At 31.2% G+C, this 26,106-nt stretch overlaps 2 protein-coding genes and 1 long non-coding RNA gene across 4 annotated transcripts; 2 read left to right on the top strand and 1 right to left on the bottom strand.

The window, feature by feature from the left end:
• The first annotated feature begins 1,241 nt into the window (after positions 1-1,241).
• LOC137826545 (uncharacterized) lies at positions 1,242-10,691 on the top strand. The gene is made up of 15 exons (XM_068632543.1): positions 1,242-1,435; positions 1,518-1,639; positions 1,748-1,807; positions 2,817-2,936; positions 3,018-3,137; positions 3,237-3,378; positions 4,931-5,113; positions 6,392-6,547; positions 7,004-7,110; positions 7,276-7,366; positions 7,671-7,812; positions 8,915-9,071; positions 9,149-9,265; positions 10,085-10,211; positions 10,310-10,691. Exons 1-15 carry the CDS (start codon positions 1,391-1,393, stop codon positions 10,562-10,564), a joined length of 1,944 nt encoding a protein of 647 aa, XP_068488644.1. The 5' UTR covers positions 1,242-1,390; the 3' UTR covers positions 10,565-10,691.
• On the bottom strand, positions 8,940-11,267 carry LOC137826546 (uncharacterized). Its single transcript, XM_068632545.2, has 3 exons — positions 11,060-11,267; positions 10,856-10,977; positions 8,940-9,079 (listed from the first exon to the last, which is right to left on the bottom strand). Exons 1-3 carry the CDS (start codon positions 11,192-11,194, stop codon positions 9,073-9,075), a joined length of 264 nt encoding a protein of 87 aa, XP_068488646.1. The 5' UTR covers positions 11,195-11,267; the 3' UTR covers positions 8,940-9,072.
• An 11,250-nt stretch (positions 11,268-22,517) lies between these two features.
• On the top strand, positions 22,518-24,081 carry LOC150025643 (uncharacterized). 2 transcript variants are annotated; one of them, XR_016515104.1, is made up of 5 exons: positions 22,518-22,635; positions 22,735-22,934; positions 23,044-23,259; positions 23,335-23,477; positions 23,621-24,081. It is a non-coding gene; the product is annotated as an uncharacterized LOC150025643 (long non-coding RNA). The 2 variants fall into 2 exon arrangements; XR_016515103.1 differs by having other exon boundaries at positions 23,335-24,081.
• Positions 24,082-26,106: the final 2,025 nt, after the last annotated feature.

The raw sequence follows: 26,106 nt of genomic DNA, 5'->3' as shown, positions 1-26,106 counted from the left end.
GGGTTACATATTATAGTTTGAAATTGAGAGTTGCAAGAAGTATTTACTTAAACTTTTCTATGAAAAAAAATTATTAAATAAAAGTTACTTTTAAAAAAATATATTATATTAATTAAATTAAATATTATTTTAAAAATCGAAATAAATTGTTAATATTTAAAATTAGTTGATAATTAAAACTTTATTAAGTAATTAAATATCAATTTAAAAATTATTTATTAATAATAAAAACTATTTAATATATTAATAATATTTTAAATTTTAAAATAATATTTAATTTAATTAATAGTAACTAATTATTTTTTATTTATAAAATTATTATTTTTTAATAATTTTCTTATAGTAGTGTAAAATTGGGTTTTTTGACCATGATGGGTTTTTTTTTTTTTAACCAAAATGGGGTCCGTTTAAAAAAAATTACAAATTTATGCAAATCGTGCCTAATTGGGACGACTTCATATGAAGTCGTCCCAATTAGGCACGACTTCTGCCATGTCATACTAAAGTCGTGCCAACTTGGTACAACTTCTGCCCTGTCATACTGAAGTTGTGCCAAGTTGGCACGACTTCTGCCACGTCATAATTTTTTATTTTATTTTTAATTTTATTGTTTATATATTGGGTAGTAACTTATGTAATGTTAAAAATTAATTTTTTCTCATCATTACGTGTTCTGTAAAATCATTACTTCTCAAGCTATTTATTTTGCAAATTCACAATAATAATTCTCTATTTATTTTCCAAATATAATAATTTTGCATATGAAGTCGTGTCGAATTGGCACGATTTGCCTAAATTTGTAATTTTTTTTAAACGGACCTCATTTTAGTAAAAACAAAAAAAAATAACCCCATCTTGATAAAAAAACCGTAAAATTGAGATACCCAATATTTATAGGATGGTGATACTTTAACACCACCAAATAAAAAAAAATACTTACTTGACAACTCTGAATAATAATATTCTAACAATGTTTATTTTATTTTTTAATTTAAAATTTTAATATCCATTATTATATTATTAAAGTAAGTTGCTAAGTGGTATAACTTTTAAAGAACGTTAAAGAAGTATTTTTCTATTCATATTATTTGAAATGTAACTGGGACACGGAAGATTACAAATTTTGCAAGTAACACACATTTTACTTGTGTATCACACAAATTCCGAAGATACGAATTTTCTCTTGAGTATGGAATCTCGTGACATCGAACATGTCTAGTGTGATGTTTGTTGAGTGTTTTACGTATACGACAAACCATGAAACCGAACAAATAAAAGTAGACAGAAGAAAATGCTTGCCCTATAGCTGAAGCAAAACCTGACCAAACTCACCATCATCAAGAACTTGCATATCAGCTAAAACTCTGCACCAACTGGGAAGATCATCACCATGGCCTCACCAGCTGCAGTGAAATTGTATATGGAAGACGATCAAGTGAGACATTAATTGTTTTCTTACTTTTCTGCTCGAATGAAGCATTGCATAACAAATGAAAAATATTCTGAGATTATTGCAGGTGGTTATGGACAATGGCATAGTGCAGGTGTATTTATCCAACCCTGGTGGATTTGTTACTAGAATTCAGTATAATGGCATTGATAATCTGCTTGAAACTCGTAACAAAAGTGGAGATAGAGGGTATGAATCTGCACACTCGCATTCACGTTTGATGTGTGTGCTTCACAACTTTTTCTCACTGTTCATGCAACTTTTATGGTTATTTTTATTTGAATGATGAATTCATAGGTACTGGGACGTTGTTTGGAGTGTAGCTGGAAGTACAGGAACAACTGGGACATTCCAAAGGTACGTGATCTTGTTATAATTTTCTCTTGAAATTTGGATTTTAAAAAGAATTATCATGTATTTATTTATTGCTTCAAACCAAGTTATGTGTAAGGATCTAGTGAATCTAACATTGTATGTTAGATTTTCTGTTAATTACTGTTCTTTCCCCGTTGAATTTTCCATCTGATGATTGTTTTGTAAAAGGAAAAGGAGTTCAGAGAAAATCAAGGCTTTTGATTTACTTGTCTAGCCTTTTTTCTTTTGGTGAAAACATTATATTTAAAAAATGTTATTTATATAAAGATTAATTATAAGTATTTTAAATTAGAGACGACATGTGCTTTGTTCAATAAGTCACTGGTCCACCAAAAGAGGTATAGGGTATGCTAATTTGTGAAATTAGTAATCTGTTTTGTCATATTGCTAATTTGTGAAATTGGTAACCTGTTTTGTCATATGATAGATTTATGAGTTGGACTTTCACTCTTAAAAAAAAATCAATATTTTTAATAATTTTTTATTTTAAATCTATTTATTTAGTGGTAATAATTGATATATTTTTTAGAATAAAAATTAAGTAAAAATAAATAAAATTTTAATATTCTAATTAAAGAAGATTTAATATCTGATAAAGGAAATATCAATAGTACTTCAATAAATTAAATAATGTATTAAAAAATTAATGTAAATAAAGTTTTATATAAAATATTGATCACCATCAATTCTAATTTTAAAAAAAGAGATTCCCTTTAGAAGTACTAAAAATAAAAATAAAAATAAAAGAAAGACAGATTGATAGTCTAACTCGCCCCACCTTACTTATCCGTTGTATTGACGAATTAGACAAATCAGATTAATACAAATTGAGAGATTTAATAAATGATGGTAGGCTTGAGGGTCAGGTTGGTTGACATCCCTATTTTAAATCCTTGAGGATTTCAAATTAAGATTATATTGTTGTTAGTTAGAAATATTTCATATGTGTAAATAATAATGATGAGGGTAGTTTTCAATTAATGGTGTGCAGGATTGTGGGAGAAAGTTTCAGAGTTATAATGGAAAATGAAGAAGAGGTTGAAATCTCATTCACAAGTAAGTGGGAACCATCTCTGGAGGGAGAGAGAGCACCTCTTAATATTGATAAGAGGTAGGTTACAAATTTAGGATTGATTAATTAATATTAATTAATAATTAAGTAAATAATCTTATTAATTAATGAGATGTGCAGGTATGTGATGCTTTGTAACTCCTCAGGATTCTACTCATACACCATCTTTGAACACCTACAGGAGTGGCCTGCTTTCAACATACCTCAAATAAGGACTGTTTACAAGCTTAGTAAAGACAAGTAAGTGCTAATTAACCTTTATTAGCACTAATCTCATACTTGGATTAATATTGTGTTGTTTGTGAATGATTATGATTTTGAGAAATGATATTTGTGTAGGTTTCATTACATGGTGGCTTCGGATAATAGACAAAGATTTATGCCTCTCCCTGACGACAGATTACCTGGAAGAGGAGAAGTTCTTGTTCCGCCGGAAGCAGTTTTGCTAGTTAATCCTTTGGAGCCAGAGTTTAAAGGAGAGGTAACTTATGAGACTCGAATATTTCTCTAAAATAACGTGTCTATGTCGGATATACGTATTTGATATTGTTATATTGTCACTAGTATAACACTCATAAGACATGTATTGATAAAGTATCGAATCTAAAAAATATTTGTTGGATTTCTGACTATTCTAGCACGGTTCTAACACAATTTTAAAAAGCAGAAATACATTAATTTTTAAAAAATTTAAACTAATTCTATAAATTTTTAGTTTGATTATAAAAATAAGGAACAAATCATTTTGAATTAATCTTGAAAAACATCTTTATGCTCCAAACAAAACATTGAAATATACTTGTGCACATAAATTTTTATTATCAATTTATATAATTCATAATTATATAATATATATAGATATGTGTCTCATGTCCTACATTTTAGAGATTATACGTATCTCCATATTCGTGTTCGTGTCCATGTTTGTATCTGTGTCCCTGTCCATGTCGTGTAAGTGTTTGTGCTACATAGGAAGTAACTGTCAATAAAATAACCAAATAATACTTCATTTTTTTTATAATTTATAAAGTCTTATTTTTAATTGATTTTCTATTAAAAAATATTATTTTTTAAGTACTTAAAATATTTTTTCATCTTTGTCTAAGTAGCTTATTAATTGATTTTTTGTTATCATATAATGTGGTTGTTGTTACTTTTATCTTCTACTTTTAATTTGTCAATAAAAAAAATATCTTTTCTTTTTAATATCTTTGTGCTTTTGAAAAGGAAATAAGTGAGTAAACCAATTAATTAAAAAAAATAACAAATTGATCAGTAAGTTAAAAATAATAAAACAGACAAAAATAACAGTTAACTAAAAAAAAATAACAAAATACTTAAATAAAAATAATAAATATTTTTGTAAACTCAACAAAACAATTTTTTTAATAAAAAATCAATTAAAAATGCCAACATTTATAACTAATTAATCGGCAAAATAATACACTCTAAACCTTTATACTAATAATTTTCTGTGTGCACAGTATCCACCTATATATCTTTGAATTCTGCATTCAACTTTGATCTCTCTTTTCTTAGTGTTGAATATCGATAATTTGAACTTTAAATTTCTTATACATTTACTCAATATTCCTACCACCTGAATTACCTATTTGTGGCTTCATTTTTTCTAGTTCATTCACTCGGAAATTAATCTCATTCCTAACATTTAAAATTTTCTAGAAGTATTAAAAATCATGTTAAGTAATTATTGAAATACTAAAAAAAAAAATCTCCAGATTAACCTTTAAATTTTCTTGAAATACTTCATCTTAGAGACTAAAATGATAGATATACAATACTTCAAATATATTATTTTATACTAAGACGATACAAATGTAATACTTCAAAATTACCAACATTATTTAATTACTTTAGGGACCATTCGGGAAAGAGGATAATAGCTCAAAGTTGAAATTAGTGACTATTTTGAATTGTTAAAATGATTTGTAATTAAAAAATATCTTAAAGAATACATAGAGAAATTAATAACAATATAGATGGTTAATGAAAATGATTATTTATTGATTAAGGTGGATGACAAGTACCAATACTCAAGTGAGAACAAAGATCTTAATGTTCACGGGTGGATAAGTTCTGAATCTCAAACCGATCCATTTATAGGGTTTTGGGTAATCATACCAAGCAATGAGTTTCGATCCGGTGGTCCACTAAAACAGAATCTTACTTCCCATGTCGGCCCAATAAGCCTAGCTGTAAGTTTTTTCTTTTTCAACTCAATTATACATTTCAGATTGTTTCTTTCTGCACTTCCATAGATTCTTCTGTCACTTCATACAAAATGTGAAAATATCTTTTTATCTTTTTTGTGCCACCCTATAGAGTAGCTTTCGGATTATGTAATCCGGACACGTATTTGAAAAAATACTTCCAGATTATATAATCCGGAAACTAATCATGCATCTGAAAAAGAGCTTCCGGATTATGTAATCCAGAAGCTAATTACAAATTTGAAAAAAGTCTTTGTACAGAGGGATATTTTTGAAAATACAAAAATTTATGAAAGTAAGAGAGGGGTATTTTTGGAAATACAAATTTTATGGAGGTGAGAGAAGAATATATGTTTCATCATTGCCAAATTCTTCTCCACCAAATCAATTTGAGCTGCACCCAATTTATAAGTGGAATGAAGAAAATGTTTCTGCAAAATAATGAAAATGACCTTAAATAAAAGGAGATATAGATAAAATCTCTTTTCTAAAATATATTTCTGATTTGGATTTTCAGAATACATTTCTGAATTTTGGAAATTTTTTACTGGGATTCATTTTCAAATTTTGTGTTTTAAATTTTCTTTTTCCAAATGTATTTTTTGCATTTCATATTTACATTTTCAGAATAAAATTGTAATTTTCGAATTGTATTTTTTGAATCCCAGATTTTCTAATCTGAAATAAAGAGTAATTTTGAAAAATTTAAAAGATGATAGGATGTAGATTCAAATTGGTATGGTGCAGTAAGAATCTACCTTCATCATTTAATTAAGGTTAGTTGTTAGGCAATTGCTTCTTGCACCCATGTTTTTAAACCTGCACCCATTGTCTTGTGTAAAATGATAAAAATATCTTTCTTATTTTTTGAATAAGTAGGGGTGCGGTTAAAAATACATTTTGAATTTGATATTCCATAATACAGGATTTAGATTTCCATCACACTTTTCAGGATTAGAAAATATCTTTTCCAGAATTTCTATATATTTTTTTCCAAATTTTTTTTAGAATATATTTTATATTAGAAAATTGATTTTCTAGAATGTGATTTTGATTTTCCAATTTTATTTGCAGAAAAAAAACTCATTCTAGATTTTCAATTCTAAAGTCAATTTTGAAAATTCAGAAGTTGATTGGATCGAGTACAGCATCAATTGCCTAGTTGTTAATGAGGGCTATGTTTTCCAGTGAAACATTGTTAGATTTATCGGTATTGATGTGGTAAATAAAAAATAACATAATATTGTTTGATGCATGTGTCAGATGTTTCTGAGTGCTCATTACGCAGGAGAAGATATAGTTCTGAAACTCCAACCAAACGAGCCATGGAAGAAAGTTTTTGGACCGACTTTTGTTTATCTTAACACTTTATTAGAGGGTGATGACCCGCTTCTGCTATGGGAAGATGCTAAATACAAGGTCTTTTCACTCTCATTATCAACTTCTTAAACTTCTACACTTTTTCTTTCATGTAGGAAAACTACACAACAATTGCTATTAGAACGTGACACTATTCTCACAAAATATTTTACAGAACTTTATACAATCTATAAGAAAATTTGTAGGAAACACTTTGTACGAAAAAAGTTATAAAAAAATTGTAAGAAGATGAAAAGAAGAAAGAATATTCTCAGTGAGTGTATTTACCTCATGTATAGTAAATCTATATTAGTGGAACAAGTTTTATTTCCAAATTACAATTTAATTAGATAGGATCCTATCATTATTAAATTAATAATATATAATAATTAGTATGATTTGATAATTATTATTTTTTTAATAAAAGTTAAGTTTCTTAAAACATGAAAATGAAAAAAAATGTAAATGAATTAACACTATACGATTCTGTCCCTCACCACCAAAACTGGGTTTTAGACGAACGCAGAGGTTCAAAGTTGGCCCTATGATTTTCCAGCCTCCGAAGATTTTCAGAAGTCTAGCCAACGGGGCAGTGTCTGCGGCACATTACTAGTCAAAGACAGGTAAAAGAAATTATGAATTAAATTAACATTTAACTTATAATTTGTGCAGGTTAAAAATTAGCTTTGAAGATTAAGGGAATTTTTATAGTTTTTTAAATGTTTTTATAAGAAACACCTATTTAAATTTAGACAAAGGGTTTCAATACTCTGACAATTTTTTATCAGGTTTTTAAGTGATGAGAAGATAATAGCAGAAGGCGCTTATATAGGACTGGCACCACCAGGAGAAACTGGATCCTGGCAAAGAGAATGCAAGGTTTTACCAATAATTTTATAGATTAATTCGAAATAGATAAATTGTGTCACATTAATATGATTTTATTATAATCATAACTTTTTCATAATGATTTCATCTCAACTTTTATCCATTTTGATAATTTTTGTAATTTTACTTATTTTATTAATTAACCATGAAATTGTCCTAGTTTGGTGAAAAGAATCTCTTAAATAACCCTAGATTTGAGTTTGATTTTCTTTTTCTGTGAGCCAAATAATCAAACAGTTGAAGATATAGTTTGTGCTAAGCAATCTTATCTTTGAAGGGCGTTTTGTTTGGTCAGGGATACCAATTTTGGAGCAAAGCAAACGAGAAAGGGTACTTCTCAATCAACAACGTACGCAGTGGGGATTACAATCTCTATGCATGGGTTCCAGGTTTCATTGGAGACTATTGGAGCAATGTTCTCCTCACCATAACACCAGGTTCTGTTCTCTGTTTAGTGTCTCTAATTCTTATGAATTTATTCTCATATACTGGTTCATATAATGGAAACTAAAAAAGAATCAACATTATCTAAATAGAAAGAGTCATAAATCTTTTACATCATGGTATAGTATTTTTAAATAGATTCCAAGAATTCCACAATTGGCATCTTCACTAACCTTAACCAAATTTAGAAGCTGAGAGTTTATATAAATCAAATAATGTGTTTAACCAGAATGCCACCACTCAATGTTGGTATATTTAATTTAATGTACATCATAATTCGAAAATAAAAAAATAAAAAAAAATATTCACTTTATAAGATAAGGATATGTGAAAGTACATGAAAAATGTTGTTTGAAATGTCACCTTAATCACATATAAGATGAGCTTGTAGTAATATACTATTTGTAGTAATATACTAGTAGAGATAAACTTATCTTGTAAGTGAGTTAACAAGTTAACAAATTAACTAATTAAGTTTAAATAAAAAAAGAAGTTTAAATAAAAAAATTGTTGGATATTTAATATCAATTGAAAATAAGATCTTATAATAGTTCGTGAAAACAAATATTATATTAAGTGAAAATCTCTATCTTAAGAGTCCATTACATAAATGAATACATAATGAAGATAAACTTCATCTTACAATTGAGTACATCAATTAAGAAAAACTTCATCATCTTACAAGTCAATATATTAATATATAAATGAAGAAAAACTTAATCTTAAAAAAAGTTTCATCTTACAAGTCATTACATAAGTGAAGATCTTACAAGTCAGTATATAAGTGAAGACAAACATCATCTTATAAGTCAGTATATAAGTTTCACTCTTCTTATAAGTCATTATATAAGTGAAGACACTCTTTTTATAAGTCATTATATAAGTGAAGACAGATTTCATCTTAGAAGTCTTCATCTTCTAAGTTTCACTCTTCTTATAAGTCTTTATATAAATGAAGACACTCTTCTTATAAGTCATTATATAAGTGAAGACAGATTTCATCTTAGAAGACTTCATAAATGAAAAGAAAAATCATCTGAACTGAGTTTGTTTTTATATGATGAAGAAGTATGATTAAAGTAGTAGAATATCCAGGTTGTAAAATTGAAGTTGGAGAGGTGATTTACGAGGCTCCAAGAGATGGACCAACACTATGGGAGATAGGCATTCCAGATCGTTCTGCTGCTGAATTCTATGTACCTGATCCCAATCCCAACTACATCAACAAGCTTTTTCTCCATCATCTAGACAAGTCAGCTCCTATTTACACAAATAACAATTCATTCAACATTTTTACCTCTTTTCTTAAATTCTCTTCACTCTTCACAGGTATAGGCAATATGGGTTGTGGGAAAGGTATGCAGAATTATACCCAACTCAAGATTTAATTTACACAGTGGGTGTAAGTGACTATACAAAAGATTGGTTTTTTGCACAGGTCACAAGGTACGTTGCTGTGTTACAACAACAACTTTTTTTAAAACACAAATCTAAAATAAATGCAATTCTTTATTACCTTCATCCTATGTTCATTCTAGAAAACAAAAACAATTAAAAGTTCAATATGTCTCTCAGTAGTCAACAAAACAAAGTACTATGGAATGTTTGTTTCAAAGCGTTGTAAAGAATTCACACAAGAAAATAGATTGTAAATATTATATATGTACATATATTGATGTTTGCTATTTCAAAGACATTTTTAAACATTTCTAAGAATTAAGAATTTTCAAGAAAATAAAATCTTCAATTGCATTTCCATGATAAAAAATGGTATCTTATATTATATTACGATGGAAATAAAAGTTAAGGATAAACTAATTCTTCCCATTTTCATTTTTCAAACTGCCTTTTCCTATATTTTTCTTCAATTTTTAACTAGTTTTTTGGAATTACTAAATCTCAATCATATATGTTCATGTTAATATTTTTAGATACATCAAATATGTTTTTTTCCAATTTTTTATCAAATACTTTTTTAATTATTAAATCTCAACCAAACATGTTCATAAAAACTATTTTAAAATATACTATTTCCTGAAAATGTAGTTCTTAAAAATACAGTGTTGCACCTTAAAACAAACATTCTTTTGAATCAATCTCTAATCAAAATTTTAAATTTCGCTTTATAAACACATGATTTTTTTCTTCCTTACAAACACCTTTTTGATCCATGAAAAAAACTTAATTAATGCAAACTATTAAGATGAAACTCTACCAAACACTTATTTCACCCATGAAACCTTACATTAGTTCAAAAAAACACAGGAAGAAAGAAGATGGCAGTTACCAAGGAACTACATGGCAAATTAAGTTCAACCTCGATGATACAGAGGCAAGTAAAATCTACAAGTTGCGATTGGCCCTTGCAAGTGCAAATGTGTCAGAATTACAGGTTCAGAACCTCATAAAAAACCTATATTTCCTCAACAATTTATTATCCTGTTTTCACTTTTTTGTCTCATCCCATGATGTTTTGGATTGGATATTCAGGTTAGAGTGAATGATCCAAAACAAGATCCTCCTCTGTTGACTACAGGGGTGTTTGGGAAGGACTTTGCAATAGCTAGACATGGAATTCATGGACTCTATTGGCTATTCAACATTGATGTGCCTGGTTTTCTGCTAGAAAAAGGTGTCAACACTGTGTTCTTAACTCAGACTGTGGCTACTGGTCCCTTGGCAACCTTTCAGGGAATAATGTATGACTATATACGCCTAGAAGGTCCTAATCCTTCTTCTCCATAAAAGAATATGAAGTTATATGCTCCTACTTTTTATGTCACCTTGTTTGTTTTGGATATGTGGTATTTGAAGATGTTCATCATTGGACTTAATTACAAGTTGCAGACAAGTTTGTTCTGCTTTCTTCTTATTTGCCAATTTAGTATGAGTTAAATCTTGTTTTATGATAAATAATCCACAATTAATCTTACATGGAAAATTCAGCTATTTCAAAAACAGATCAAACCAAGTACACTTTTCCCTTGTAGATAAAAGCACAAGTTTGGTAGTAACTTGTGAAAAAGAAAAAATTACTGAGATTTTCTGAGTCTGTTCTTGATATCTTCAGCAGCATCCGTGGCATCAACCTGCATCTTGGTAGCCTTAAGTTCAGCTTCACTTGCCTCTTGCTCATTACTTGCAGTAATTGTCTTTACCTGCTTTTCAAAAAACCAACTCTTGCATCAGACAAAACTATTTCAATACAGAAAAAATAAAGGGCATGTTTGGATTTCCAACCTGACCCACAAAAAAGGCTTTTACATAGCGAAAGCCTTCTTGTACAGAAGCTGCAAAAGATAAGCAACTTCTCCTCAAACCAGATCCAAACGAGGTCTTCTTGTGATCTGAAGATGAATTATCAGTGTCTTCCATTCTACTTGAAATGTTCTTGATAATTTTACCTGCAAAATTCTCCACATATGAATAACAGATTGAACCAGTTTTTTGTTTAAGAAACACAATGAGATGAGTTTCACTCACGTTTCTGGAATCTCATTTTTTTCTTATTACGTGGCAGCTATATACACTATCCACGTTACTTAGTGATTCATTTATTGTTTGACGTGTGTCGATGAAGTATGATTTTCCAGATATAATATGTGATATGTTAAAAACTTGCACGCATTATGATTGAAAAAAAGAAGATTGAAGATTTTTTTTTAATTGAAAATATAATATTTTACTAAAGTGAAATAGTTTTAAAATTATATTCTATGATATAACAGTTATAAATACGTGTCTTTCTACTGTTAATGTATTATTTTTTAATACAAAAAATATTTATATGTAAAAAAAATCTATATTTATAAATAAATTTTAGGTGACTCAATTGATTGGGAACCAATTTGCAGTAATGTCCATGTATCCATGCAGTTTACTTAATTATTTTGAATACGTAACCTGAGTATTATATATTTTCATTTTCATTCTGCAAATGATATTTAATTTAATTTTTGTAAACTTTTATTGTGTTACATTGTTTTTATAATTTTTACTCTAATATAAACATCTTATGAAATTTACAATTATATTAATATTTTGTTTAATCATTAATATATATTTTTAAATAAAATAATTTTTTTTATTTTTATAATTCAAGATCTTGTTTAAAATTATATTTTTTTATGTTATATTACTATACCCTAATAAAAGAGTTTTATAACACACAAATTTTGACCCTGTTTTCAATAAGTTGGTCTAAGAATAGAGTTAGCAAATCTGATAGATTTCAAGTTGAGTGTAATTCTTTCATGATTTAGATTTAGAAACTACTATTTTGGAATTTTCTGGTAATAAAATTTTAATTTTTTTCTGAAAAAAAATTAACATTATAAATTATTTTAGATTTAATTAATTGGAATATTTATATTACAAAGTTAAAAACTCAGTGTTTGCATTTTATTCATATAAATATGTAAATGGCTCATAGAAACAAAACAAAAGTTAAAATCACAATGAAACTTCAAATATGAGTACTGAAATGTACAATCTTCTATTGAATAAATTATGAGAATAACTGTAAATTTAGTAGCATTCTTTTTTGTTTATATTTTTTCTCTCCTTTTCGTTTCAGTGAAAATTTTCCCTACAAATTTTTTACAGTAAAAAATCATTTTACTTTTATTACATGAAGTATTTGTGACCTAATTTATTTTGAATATTTTTTTCACTTATTTTTCGAACTAAAAATAACTAAATCATTTATTTTCTTCTTAACCTCAAGTGAGTAAGGATTTAGCCTTGAGTGCAGTGTTTGAAACTATAGTCTGACAATAAATCAGTTCTGGATAATTTAAAATAAACTAAATTTGTTGTTTTTATGATCCAATAGTTCCAATAATAAGCCAATGACAAAATTATAATTGTAATAGTTTTTTTTTTGACTGATTTTTTTCACTATAAATTATTGAAAATTTTATTTAGTTCCTCATATTTATTCTCTCATTTGTTTGTTTCTAAATTTTAAAATATTTCATATTTAGTTACCGAACAATTACAAAAAATTTATTACCATAATTCATTAAATTAATTATGAAATTACTAGTTTTTTTTAATAGTAATAATATTCATTCATACATTAAAATTTTATTAATTATAAAATTATATAACATAGAAATTAAAATAATAGAAAACTTGCATATATATATTTTTAACTCTCAAATTATTAGTTTTTTTATGCCATGAATACAAGAAAAAAAATAAGAGATGGTGGAGGATTAATTACTATGACCCATCAAGATGAAATAATACAATATTAGTAACAATCAAATTTTATATAGATGTATATTGACTAATGTAAAATTATGATTTTATGACGACTTATTATTTTGATGGTTATAATTCATCCATCATAATAAATGAGATGATGGTAAATTATAAATATAAATTATTTATTATGTCTATTATTTTTTTATTTTTCATAATAAATAAGATAATGAAAGATTATAAATATAAAATATTTACTATGTCAGTTAATTTTTAGTTGAAATAATAAATCGTTGGTTCAACAAATAATCATCATAATAAAAAAAACCATGCATCTTAGTCTCACAACAGAATCCTTCACTTCTTTTTGTTAATAATTTTTTAATGTTAATTTAGGACAAATATAATTATTAATTGGACATTGATGTTTATTAAATTAAAAAAAATACAAAATATTAAAAAGGATTACACTAATAAACAGGTAAATGATAGATAAATATATTACATTAGTATTATGGTTGACTCATTTATTGGTTGGGTAAACAAATATAGTTGAGTAGTGCGAACAAATTATAGGTTTTATTATTAATTAAAAATAATATTATAAGAACTAAAAAAATAATTTTAAAATAAAACTAAAGATAAAGTTTTCTTGCACGACTAAATGATAACTAATAATAATAGTATAAATACTTACAGAGATGAATGAAAATCTAGACTAATTCATGTATATCATTCTAGTTTAATTAATCATTAGATCTAAGAGTTTCTTCTATTTGAGCAATGGGTCTCAGTTTGAAACAAGTCAAGTGTAAGTTCTTTTGTGTGCATAGTTGATGAAGGGTTTCAAATTCTAATGTTTCTAATAACAAAGCACAATAAATCATATAATATAAGAATATATAATGGTGGCTTGAGAAACTCAGAAAATAAGGGCAAAAAATGTTTGGAAAATATTTTGGTGACACCCAAAAATTAAAACACCTATACAATCATAATAATATAATAATATTTTAAATTAAAAATATATATAATTAAAATATTAATTTATTGGTATGAAGTGAATGTTTAGTATTATTTAAGGTGTTAAGATATCACACTAAAAAAAAACTTTTATCAGAAAGGGTCAAAGGCGGACACTAATCACAAAAAGTCCACACAAAGATGCAATTAACGTGGGATTTGCCTTCACACAACTTTGAAACTAATATCCTTGTCGCAAAAAAAATTGTCGTGGCGTCGCAATAAGTTGGCTTGTGTGGGTTTTGCCTACAAGTTGTCAACACAAAAAATTACAAATGTTAACTTAAGGGGGGCTTAGCCTTGGACAGAAAGTGAGGGCTTAGGCTTAGCTAGGGGAACAATAAAATTAGCGTGAACTTAGTCTTGCATAAGGGGATAATAAAATTAAAAATAAAGCGTGGGCTTAGCCTTGGATAGTGGGACAATAAAATTATAATAAAGCGGGCTTGACCTTGGTAAAGTGACAATGAAATTAGAATGGGCTTAACCTTGGATATGTGGACACATAATTTTTTTTTTGTATGCACTATTTTTGGCAGCTATTGAACTCCACTTTTAAATAAAAGTTTGGATTTTAAATATTAAATATTAACATTTTTTAATTTGCTTTTTTTTTTTGCAATAGCATTAAAAAGAAAAAAACATCAATGAATTGATAAGTTAAAAACTAAAAAAAAAAGTAATGAATAAATTATTATATTGATGAATAAAAAGTGTTTAAGCACTGGAAGATGGGCATTAATTAGTTAGCTTGGTTATCTTAGTGATTCCATTCTTCTTCTTCTTAGGTTTAGGCTTTGTTGAAATGCCTTCCATTTGCGCTGCTTACTAGTTATGTTTTATCGAAACATATGCAATGAAAAAACTATCATTTTAATACATTTAAGAAACTTTGTTCTATAATAAATATTTTTATTATAGAAAGTTATGCACCCAACGGCTGGTTCTCTAGCTTAAGTTAGTAATTTAACTGGATGACCACAGTTGTGAATGAGTAGTTTGATAGGCTGGTTCTCTAGCTTCCATGATCATCTTCTCTAGATTCCATGAATATATTGCTTATCTAGTTTCTTTGGACACATAACATAGTATCTAAAATTGGGGATCGTACAACAACAACAAAGGTTTAAGGATAACTACATACACAAACATTTAAATCATATGGTATAACATCTTGGCTCTTATATGTTAAAGAGAGAATTATATTCAAAATTGTATATTGATCACATAGAATCCTCTATGGAGTTACTAATTAAATTGCAGATGTCACTGCATATACCCTAAAAGAGAATAGCCACATTTACAAACTTTTTCTGTTTCACTGTAGATGAAAGAAGCCTTAGGATAGCTCCATATACAAACTTTTAATGTTTTATGTAGATGAAAGAGGCACAGGCCCAAGTCAAAAACCTGTTCAGTTTTAAATTCTAATCAATATCAAAACTAGCTGAAAAGGTATGGATTATCCTGCACACACTATATTGGCCATATCATTGGTCAACATGAAGTTTTCATCATGCATGATGTATGTATATTACATAAGGAATAAGAGAAAACAGTGCTGAATTGATGACATAGTGCAGGAGGCCAATATAAAACAATAACTCTTGAACAACAAAACAGATCCATGCATAATCCAAATATAAAACAATACCATTTCTAATTTTTGGATTGATTTCCACAGTGAATCTAATTACACCAAAATGAAGAAGTTTGTGATTGAACATTGAAAGGCAATGACACTTGCCAAATGTTTTGAGCAAAGATAGATGTCACAACCCAGTGTGTCTGTCTTCAAAGAGGATGAGAAGAGAACACATATATCTACGTACCTCACAAAATTGCAATATTTTCCCAAAACAGAAAAATGAGAGATACTGTATGAACACACTTCCAATAAGATACTTACCCAAAATTGCAATCCTTTTTCCCTTGCTTATATCACGAACTTTTACTGCATGAACACACTCACTCATCACAACACTACCAAGAAGATAAAAACATGCTCATCACAACACTGCCAAGAAGATAAAAACATGTAAAGAGTCATGCATGCAATGTGAGTAATACATAAATGACTCAACCTCTCCATGTCTTTCTATTGCATTGCATAAATTCTTGTCAAGGAAACTACAAACCAAACTTAAGAAATGTTTTAAGAAAACTTACAAAATGATGAACTCAAGGCAGGGGTTGATCATCAAGTTTCCGAGCATAGTGAGGGTGAACCTGACTTGTGCATGTTGAGGTGTCAACTTGTTGTCGCTCCATCATCATGATTAATTTTTGCTCCATGAACTTTATTTTATCCTCTAACATTGCACACTTTTGATTTGCTTGAGCAGCTATTTGAGTTGCTTGATCGGCTCTTTGAGTTGCTTGATCGGCTTTTTCATTTGCTTGCATCACTTGTTGATGAAGTTGTTCATTAAGAGAAAAGTAATCACTAGAAGGAGCAAATATTGAAGGTTGGGTTAGGGAAGACACTCCATGGCGAATGTTGGAAGCCAAGTCTGCAGTGCCATAACATCGACCTCTACTCTTGCCTCCAGCAACATCCTTCCAGCATTGAAGTTTTGTTGTTGGATTGATCGGTTGGCAGTTGGAAGATGATCCTTCAGTGTTGTCTGATTGGAGGGTTTTCAATCGCTCATGGTAGGTTTCCTAGTTCATTGTGAAAATTGTAAGTGGGGCAATACTAAAGAATATAAATCATGTATAGAAAAGTAAAGCAATAACTTACGTAAGTCCATCCACAATGATTAGGTGCCCATCTACAAAACATGCAAACCAAAATGTTAAACATGAAGTATAGCAAACAATTCATAATAAAGTTCAATGTGATCATAAACTTACCCTTTACCCACTGGTCGAATGATGACTTTCCCACTACCATCATGTTCTTCATCAGGGATATCATGGTGCGTATTAGGCGTGGGTTGTACTGGCGTATCAGATGAGGGTTGCACTGATGCCTGAGTGGGCTGAACTGATGTATGAGTGGGCTGAACTGATGTATAAGTGGGCTGAACTAGAATTTGAGGAGTCATAGGAACGGATGGAGCACTAGAGAAATGAACTGATGAGGGAGTAGGTGTGGACTGTAATGGGGGACCCCAAGTGGGAAAGAGTGTTGGAGTAGACAAATATTGAACTGCTGGAGCCACGGGTGACAAGACTGGTATAATACGGGAGGTAGAAGGAGGAACATTGTCATGTCGCACTGCAGAACGAAAGGATGAGGAGGAGGTTGAGGAAGAAGGGGTCGAAGAAGAATAAGGGGTCAAAGAAGAAGAAGGGGTGGAGGAAGAGGGTGTGAAGGATTGAGGAAAACGAGATTGGTTTGATGGGCCAGAATAAGGGATGGACCCTAGTTCTATTGCAAGACGACCATGCATAGATGTGTGAACTCCACGCCTAGCATTGTTATGTCTGATAACAGAACCATCCCTTCCTATGGTCCTCGACATTTCTCCTGGAAAAAAAAATGACATCATCAATTAAGTAAGGTACATTTTCGTATTAGTTGTCAAATAATAAAAAATATTATACATTAGTCATCAGTGTTTTCAAAGTCCCAATTGTCCATGTCATTGTCATCATGTTCTTCATCATCTTGACTTGATTCATTGACCTCATCTTCATCATCATCATCATCACATACGGTTTCGATAACATCATCATTGACGAGTTCAACAATTAATGTGTCAGCTAAGCCTTCTACTTCCTCAATTATTGTAATTGGTAACACGTTAGGCATTTCATCAAACTGATAAGGTAAATCATCTTGTATGTTATCAACTTCAACATGACCTCGGGGCTTTGTTGTGATTGTCACGCTCCAACCATGCAAGTTCCTACATATCTTTGGATAAGGCACAAAGTAAACTTGTCTTACTTTTTGTGGAAGAATGAAGGGATCATATGGAATATATCTTCCACTCATCTTGATTTCCACAATGTTATATTCTGAATGAACTTTGGTGCCTCTATTTTAGGTTGGATCAAACCAATCACAAAAGAAAAGAGGAATCTTCTTACTCAAACCAAGATATTCTAATTCATAAATATGTTTGATGACGCCAAAGAAGTCATCTTGTCCTCCTTCTGTTACACCATTTACATGCACCCCACAATTTGTGGTTTTCTTGCCTTCACTCCATGACTTTGTATGGAACTTGTATCCATTAACGAAGTACATGTTCCACGATGTTGTAGATGAATTAGGTCCCCAAGCTAATGCTTTTATGTTTGGGTCAATCACCCCATTCCTCTCATCATAAACCTATGAAATAGTTAGTTACATAATTGTTAAATTAAGTAACACTTACTTAGTAGTTAAAATAAATAATACTTACGTAGTTTTTAAACCATTCTGGAAAATGTCTATGTATATTCACTGAACCCTCTTTGTTGTTGTTGTTAACTTGTAAGAACAATCTTGAAATAAATAAGTAATTAGTCATACACTACAATTTAAACATAATCAATACAAATTGTGTTATATTTAACTTACTCAAGTATTGGTTTAACTTCATTGCAATTGATGAGGATATGTACATGGGCAGAACGATATTCATCATGATTTAGCCAATATTCTTTGCATGATCCACTAGGACGACCACATTTGTTGAGAACAGACAATGTTGATTCAACTCCCTCATTTGAACTAGTCCGAGGATCATTTCTCAAACTTGTATTTGACAACAAGCTTACATGTTGGAAATAATGAGAACAAAAATAAGTTATTTCACAGTGTAAGTAGAATGCACATATTGAACCTTCTACCCTTGCTAAATTAGCCATTGATCGTTTTGCATCTCTCATCAACATACACCTCATGTGAAGTTTTAAATATTCAACAATAATTATGAACAATAAAACTGAGGATTGGGTGATTACCTTTCAAATGGATACATCGATCTATATTGGACAGGACCACCAAGTATTGCCTCACTAGGAAGATGAATAACCAAGTGTTCCATTGAATCAAAGAAACCTGGTGGGAAGATTCTTTCCAATTTACATATAATGATAGATATATTGGCCTTCATTCGAATTAAATCACCCCTCCTCAAAGAGTTACAACATAAATCTCCGAAAAATCGACTTATTTCAGCTATCGCATTCCAAACAAATTCTGGTAATGAACGAAATGCAATTGGTAGTAAACACTCCATGAAGACATGACAATCATGAATTTTCACTCAATATACTATTATTTGTGTCTGCAGAAACAGTGAACCTTTGAGTCTCTTATATTACATAAAGATCCTCTCTAACCCCCTACTTCGCACCCTATATCCTTTCCTCTCTATTGCTTTCTTTCCCATACTACTTACTCCATATTCATTATAGAAACCACTACCAGCTACAAAATACCAAAAACCAAACAGTATTCAAAATGCCTAAAAGAAGGCATAACCAGTGACTAACTTTAATAACCCAGCAACCAGAAACACAGTGTTAGGGCACAATCGAGATGGATTGAAAACGAAAGGAAATGCGAAACTTACGGTGTTAGGGCGCAATCAAGAACACGGTCGTACTCCGGTCGCAATGCTTGAATGCTCAACAGAGAGAGTACTCCGGTCGCAATGCTTGAATGCTCAACAGAGAGAGAGAGATTCGAATGGAGGGAAGATGTGAGAATGTTGCTGATGCTGAGGAAAAATGGAGTGAAGTGAGTATTGCGTGGAGAGAATTGCTTCAGAATTGAAAAATGAAAGAAGAAAAAGAAAAGAAAAATAAAAGAAGAAAAAGAAAATAAGGGATTAAAGTAAAGCAAAAATAAAAATTAATTATTTGTGTGTAATTTGCGTGGGCTTAACCTTTATATTATTTAAATTTAATTTTAAAACTTTTAGCGTGGGCTTAACCTTCAAATATTTAAATTTTAATTATTTTTATAATTTTAGTAGTTGCCATTTCAGCAACGCAACCATTATTTTTTTTTTTTTTTTAAGTTTACGTGAGAATAACTCACGCTTTCCTCACACCTTATTTAATTTATTTTAATAATGAAGGTTTAATGGACACTATTTAGTGTCCACTTATGGCCTTCAATATTTATTTGCAGCTAAATTAAGATTTCCTTGTAGTGTCATCACCTAAAAGTTTTTTAAATATAGTTGTTCACCATAATACTATAACAACTCCATTATGCTAAGATTTATTAGATTAGAACTATAACAACTCCTCTCTCTTTCATTTTAGTTATTATTTTTATCATTTTTGTTTTTGAATGTTCCATGGGATGCATTAAAAATCTGTACAACTTTTATTTGTTTTATGTGATATTTTTGTTCACCGAAATGAATTTTTTTGTGTGTTTCATACTTCACCTTTCAGCATGCTCCTTTTGCCAATTTTTTTTCCATCTTGTTATAAAATGTTTGTTTTATTTTGATGCTAGTGGATCCCACATATTTGACTTTAATTATTTGACTTTAATTGATGAGTGAGGATTTGCATGCAAATTAGGAGATGTGAACCAGCCTATATAAAAGAAAACCAAATTATTTTCTTTTATTTGCTTTATGTACTATTTTTCTGTGAGAGAATGAATAAAGAAATTGAAAATTTAATGAACAAATGGATTAATCATGCATGTCAATTGATTCCTAGCTTAATAAATTGATTACTATAATAGTGGATTAACACTTTCATTTCCAAATAAAACAAATTAAAAGGAGTTGTAAATCAATCACCAGCTACAATAACAATTAGTTGGTCTTTGATTTTCCATATGATCGAGAAGAAACCAAAATCATGATTATCGCAAATATATTGGTAAAATTGGTATAAAATCAAATAAAATAAAAACAAAATCGCATTTTGATAGTTGTTCTCTTGAAAGCTTTTTAGTTATTCTCAAATTTGATAATTAGAGATATGATGATTCTATTATTTAGTGCTAATATTACACGATTTATTTGGTTAAAAATCATTTTTATGACTTTATTTGTATTTGTTTAAGTAAAAGTGTCCTTCATTATTTTAGGCATTTATATTTTTCAGTGAGTTCATATCTAATTTTTATCAAATATCTTTTAATTCAATCAGCAAGCAAACTCAACCATTTTCACCAACTAACTCTCAGTAAAAAAAACTATTGATATAATACCAAAAGACTGAAGAAGAAGAAGGATTTAGGGTATCAGAGGAAGGGAAAAGTCTAAAAAGATAAAATTGGAATTAACTCTCCCCTTCTCTATTTCATAGAATTGTCTTATAAAGCCTACATAAATTATTGTAAGCCAATCCCTATAAGACAATTGTTTCCTCTACTAACAGAAAAATATAACCATAAAATATTCCCTTAGATATGACAGCTCATGCTTCTAGATGTAATCTTTAAACTTTGTTGGCTTTGTTGTTTTCCTGATGGACCTTGAAGATGTGGGCCTAGTATCAATTGCCTCCTCTTGGGAAACAACCTTGTCCTCAAGGTTGGTAAGTATTGGCTGGGTTAGGTTAACTGGGAGTGAAACCAAAAGAAATGCATGTTGGGCTTTGGGGTAGGAGAGTTGGATCGTGGGAATTGTGTGTGGGACTTTAGTTGGACCGAGAGTGGATTTTTAATATTTGGGTTGTTGTGACTGACTTGAAAAAGGAAGGTTCTGGAGGGTAGGAGTAGGTGAGAGAGTGGAGACAATCGGTGCTATTATTGAGGTAGGTGTAAAGTTGGGGGCAACTGGCGTTTTTAATGAGGTAGGTGAAAAGTGAGGGGTTCCTGATGGTAATAATGAATATGTGTGGGTAGTTGAAGACTTATGCACGTTTGGGGTTACTAATGAGGGTGGCGAGGTAGGTGAAAAATTAGGGATAGTGGGTTGTATTAATGATGGGGCGGGTCCACGTGGGTGAGTGTTAATGGGAGGGCAATGCAGTTTAATTAGAGTCGTTGATGGTGGACACGTGGTTTTAACTGAAGTGTGTTGAGTTGGGTTGGATATTTCATGTTGGTTTGAAAGTGTGGAGTGAGAAATAGTGTTTGTTGAGTGAGGAAAAAGTGTTGGGAGTGTGCGGGAGTGTTGGGCATCGTCTTCTTAGGGAAAATGGAAGGAAGAGGGTGGTTTGGGACCATGATAGGGTTTAAGTAAAGAGATATGGAAGACAGGGTGGATCTTGGATGAGGGTGGAAGCAGGAGTTCATAGGCAACCTCACCAATGCGGTGACTTATGGGCTAAGGACCATAGAATTTCCGAGAGAGCTTGTGGTGACTCCTTGCGGAAAGGGACGTTTGACGGTAAGCTTGGCGGCAGAGGAGAACCCAATCGCCAATGTCGAAAGTATGGTGGCGACGAGTCTTGTTTGTTGTGAGTGCCATGCGCTGTTGTGTTTTCGCGAGGGTAACTTTCAACAGATGAAGCATTTGGGTACGTTCGTGGAACGTGGTGTCAAGGGTGGACTATGTGGTTGTTCCTGGAACGTATTCGAGAATTGTTGGTGGGGGTTGTCCGCATAGAGCCTAGAACATAGTGGTCTTGATGACAAAGTGATATGATGAGTTGTACCAGAACTTCACTGGGTGTAGAAATTTGTACCACATTCATGGATTATCATTGGTAAAACATCTCAGGTATACTTCTAAACTCCTATTGACCACCTTTGTTTAACCATCAATTTGTGGATGGTAAGTTGTGCTAAATTTTAATTTTGTGCCTTGTATGTAAAACAGTTCTTTCCAGAAATTGCTGAGGAACATAGGATCCCAATCAGAAATGATAGACTTTGGAACTCCATGTAACCTGTAAATCTCAATAGAAAAACAGTTAGCTAACTGGGTGGCATTGAAGGAGGTGGGTAGGGCAATGAAATGGGCAGATTTGGACAGTCTATCACAGACTACCCATATGACGGTGTGGCCAAAAGATGAAGGTAAGTGGGTGATAAAATTTGTGGTTAATTCTTCCCAAAGCTTGGCTGGTATGGGTATTGGTTGGAGTAATCCTGAAGGTTTTTGATTACTGGATTGTTTTGTGGAGAGGGAAGACACTCCTTGATGTATGTTTTTGTATCATGGTACATTCCGGGCCAGTAGAAGGATTTTGCTAGTCGTGCCATGGTAGCTTTGAGACCTGAGTGGTCTGCTGATGGAGTGGCGTGAAATTCATGCAACATTGTAGAATGAAGGGCACCCCTGGCTAGCAAATAAAGGCGTTGACGGTGGTAAAGGATACCTCATTGAAGACTGTATGTTGAGGTAGGTGATGAAATTAATTGTTTCATTTCTTTTGTTCCCTCTTCTGATGCGTAATAATTATATAATTTTGTGAAGACTCTGCTAAAAAAAGGGATGATGGTGGTCTGGAGAGAAAGTCAGCAGCTTGATTGTGGTGTCCCGGCCGATATATGATTTCAAAACTGTACCCCAAGAGCTTGGTGGCCCATTTTTGTTGCTCAGGCGTGTTGCAAACATTGGTAAATAATCCCTTCAAACTCTGCTGATCGGTTATGATTTTGAAATGTGTTCCAATAAGGTAGTGACAGCATTCTTTTACTGCCTCTGTAATGGCTAGCATTTCTCGAATATAAACTAAGCTATTTTGCATCTTTTGACAAAGCTTTTTGCTGAAAAACGCAAGGGGATGACCTTTTTGAGAGAGCACTACCCCAATGGCGACGTTCGACGCATTAGTTTCAACGACAAAGGGTAAAGAAAAATTCTGAAGATGCAACAATGGCATCGTAGTTAGAATGTTTTTTAATTGTACAAAGGCCTCTTGAGTCGCTGTAGTCCATGTAAAATTCGACAATCGTAGTAAATCCGTGAGTGGAGAGGCAAGAGTGGCATATCCGCGAATGAATTTTCTATAAAATTCCGTAATGCCCAAAAATGCACGGAGAGTGGTGAGGGATGTGGGTTTGGGCCAAAGTAGAATGACCTGTATTTTCTCTGTGTCTGGGGTGACTATGCCTTCTTGAATAAGATGGCCTAAATATGAAACTTGGGTAGTGACATTTAGACTCTTTAACAAAGAATTTGTGGTTTTCCAACAACTGGAGAATGAGAGTTAGGTGTTGGATGTGTTCGGGCATAGACTGGCTATAAATGAAGATGTCATAAAAAAACACTAGGACAAAACGGCGTAGATGTGGCCTTAAAAGCTCATTCATGGTTGCTTGAAAGGTAGAGGGTGCATTTGAGAGGCCAAAAGGCATAACTAGAAACTCGTAATGCCCATCAAAAGTTCTAAAAGTTGTTTTGTGGCAATGCTTGGGGTATACTCTTACTTGATGGTACCCTGAGCGAAGATATAATTTGGTGAACATTTTAGCCACAGTTAATTCATCCAATAACTCATCAATTGTGGGAATAGGAAAATGATCCTTCACTGTGATAGCGTTTAGGGCTCTGTAGTCTACGCAAAAACATCAAGTTCCATCTTTTTTATTATTAACATGACTGGAGATGGAAGGGGCTGGTGTTAGGACGAATGATGCCTTCGGTTAGCATTTCATGAATGAGGGATGTCATAATGTGTTTATGAGCGTGTGAATAGCGGTATGGCTTGATATTAACAGGGGAGGACTAGGGAAGAAGGGGAATGCGATGGTTGTGGGGTCGGTGAGGGGGTAGGCCATGGGGATGTGAAAAAATCGTGGTGTACCTTTGTAACAACTGGGTAATATCTGGATGGGGGGAAAATGGTGGTGTACCTTTGTAACAACTAGGCAATCTTGCTTTCTTGAATCCAAAATTTCACAAAATCTTTTATAGCTCATCAAACTAGTCGTTTTAATCAGTTAAATTTGAGCCAAAACAGTTTATAAATAATTGAAAACAGATTTAACAATTTTATGAAAAACTGTTAAGAAATTCAAAAATCAACCGGTTGAAATGTCGATTTAACTGGTTGAATTGGTTTTGACAGTTAAGTCAACCAAAACCAAAACATTTCAAAAGACCCTTCACAGACTAAGGAAAAACAACCGATTAAAACGAGAAATCAACAGGTTGTTTTTCACTTAGCTTTGAAAAACATTTTTCCTTTTTAAAACCAGATTGATTCAGTTGTGAATTGATTAGGAGTGGATCTAGCAAATTCTAAACTACCTATAACTAAACCTTAAACACAACAACAAAGTCTACAAGTTGTCTTCATGGATTTTGAGGCATCAAAGCTTCATTTTCAACATATATATGTATATATATATACATATATAAACATAGTTCATGACCTGTGTTGTTAGTGATTTACAACTTACCTTTGTGGTTGTGCATGAAGTTCAAATATGTGATGTTATCTTTGATAATCTTTGGTCCAAGACAACCAGGAAATGATTTTGATGTTTATTTGAGCCCGTTGAAGATTTGAAGATTTTATGGGAGGAAGGTGTTGTTGTGTTTGATGAGTACACAGTTGATTCCTTTAAGTTGCATGCCATGTTATTTTGTACAATCAATGACTTTCCAGCATATGGTAATTTGAGTGGGTACATCACCAAAGCCCACAAAGCATGCCTTATATGTGAAGAAGACACATGTCATCATCAACTACAACATGGAAGAAAAATAGTGTACCTTAGACATCGGAGAATTCTTAAATCAAACCATCCATATCGTAAATTAAAGAAAGCATTTAATGGGTGTCAAGAAAATGAATTAGCTCCAACATCTTTAAGTGGATCACAAGTATATGAGTGCGTGAAGGACATCCAAGTTGTGTTTCGAAAGACACATAAAAGAAACACAAGAAGCAACATATGGAAGAAAAGGTCAATATTCTTTGATCTCCCATATTGGAGGGTTCTTGATGTGAGACATTATATAGATGCCATGCATGTAGAGAAAAATGTGTGTGACAATATTATCAGAACACTCCTCAATATTCAAGGGAAGACAAAAGATGGTGTCAATGCTTGTTTGGACATGATTGAAATGGGTATAAGAGAATAATTAGCTCCACAGTCTCATGGTAAGAGCACATACTTGCCTCCAGCATGTCATATGTTGTCTAAACAAGAGAAGAAAGTTTTTGTGAGTTTTTACGAGGTGTGAAAGTTCCACTAGGTTACTCTTCCAATTTCAAGAGACTTGTATCCATTA

The sequence above is a fragment of the Phaseolus vulgaris genome, chromosome 8, assembly GCF_051622355.1.
Source record: "Phaseolus vulgaris cultivar YP4 chromosome 8, ASM5162235v1, whole genome shotgun sequence".
In the NCBI taxonomy this organism is placed as follows: Eukaryota; Viridiplantae; Streptophyta; class Magnoliopsida; order Fabales; family Fabaceae; genus Phaseolus; species Phaseolus vulgaris.
The sequence above is the reverse complement of the archived record's forward strand: the minus strand, read 5'-3'. Positions and strand labels throughout refer to the sequence as shown.

Excerpts from the sequence above, each read along its gene's own strand:
- LOC137826545 (XM_068632543.1), top strand. The coding sequence starts at position 1,391 with ATGGCCTCACCAGCTGCAGTGAAATTGTATATGGAAGACGATCAA. Across the intron at positions 2,937-3,017 it reads CCTCTTAATATTGATAAGAG|GTATGTGATGCTTTGTAACT; the intron begins GTAGGTTACAAA and ends TGAGATGTGCAG. Across the intron at positions 3,379-4,930 it reads AGCCAGAGTTTAAAGGAGAG|GTGGATGACAAGTACCAATA; the intron begins GTAACTTATGAG and ends TTATTGATTAAG.
- LOC137826546 (XM_068632545.2), bottom strand. The coding sequence starts at position 11,194 with ATGGAAGACACTGATAATTCATCTTCAGATCACAAGAAGACCTCGTTT. Across the intron at positions 10,978-11,059 it reads AAGCCTTTTTTGTGGGTCAG|GTAAAGACAATTACTGCAAG; the intron begins GTTGGAAATCCA and ends TTTGAAAAGCAG.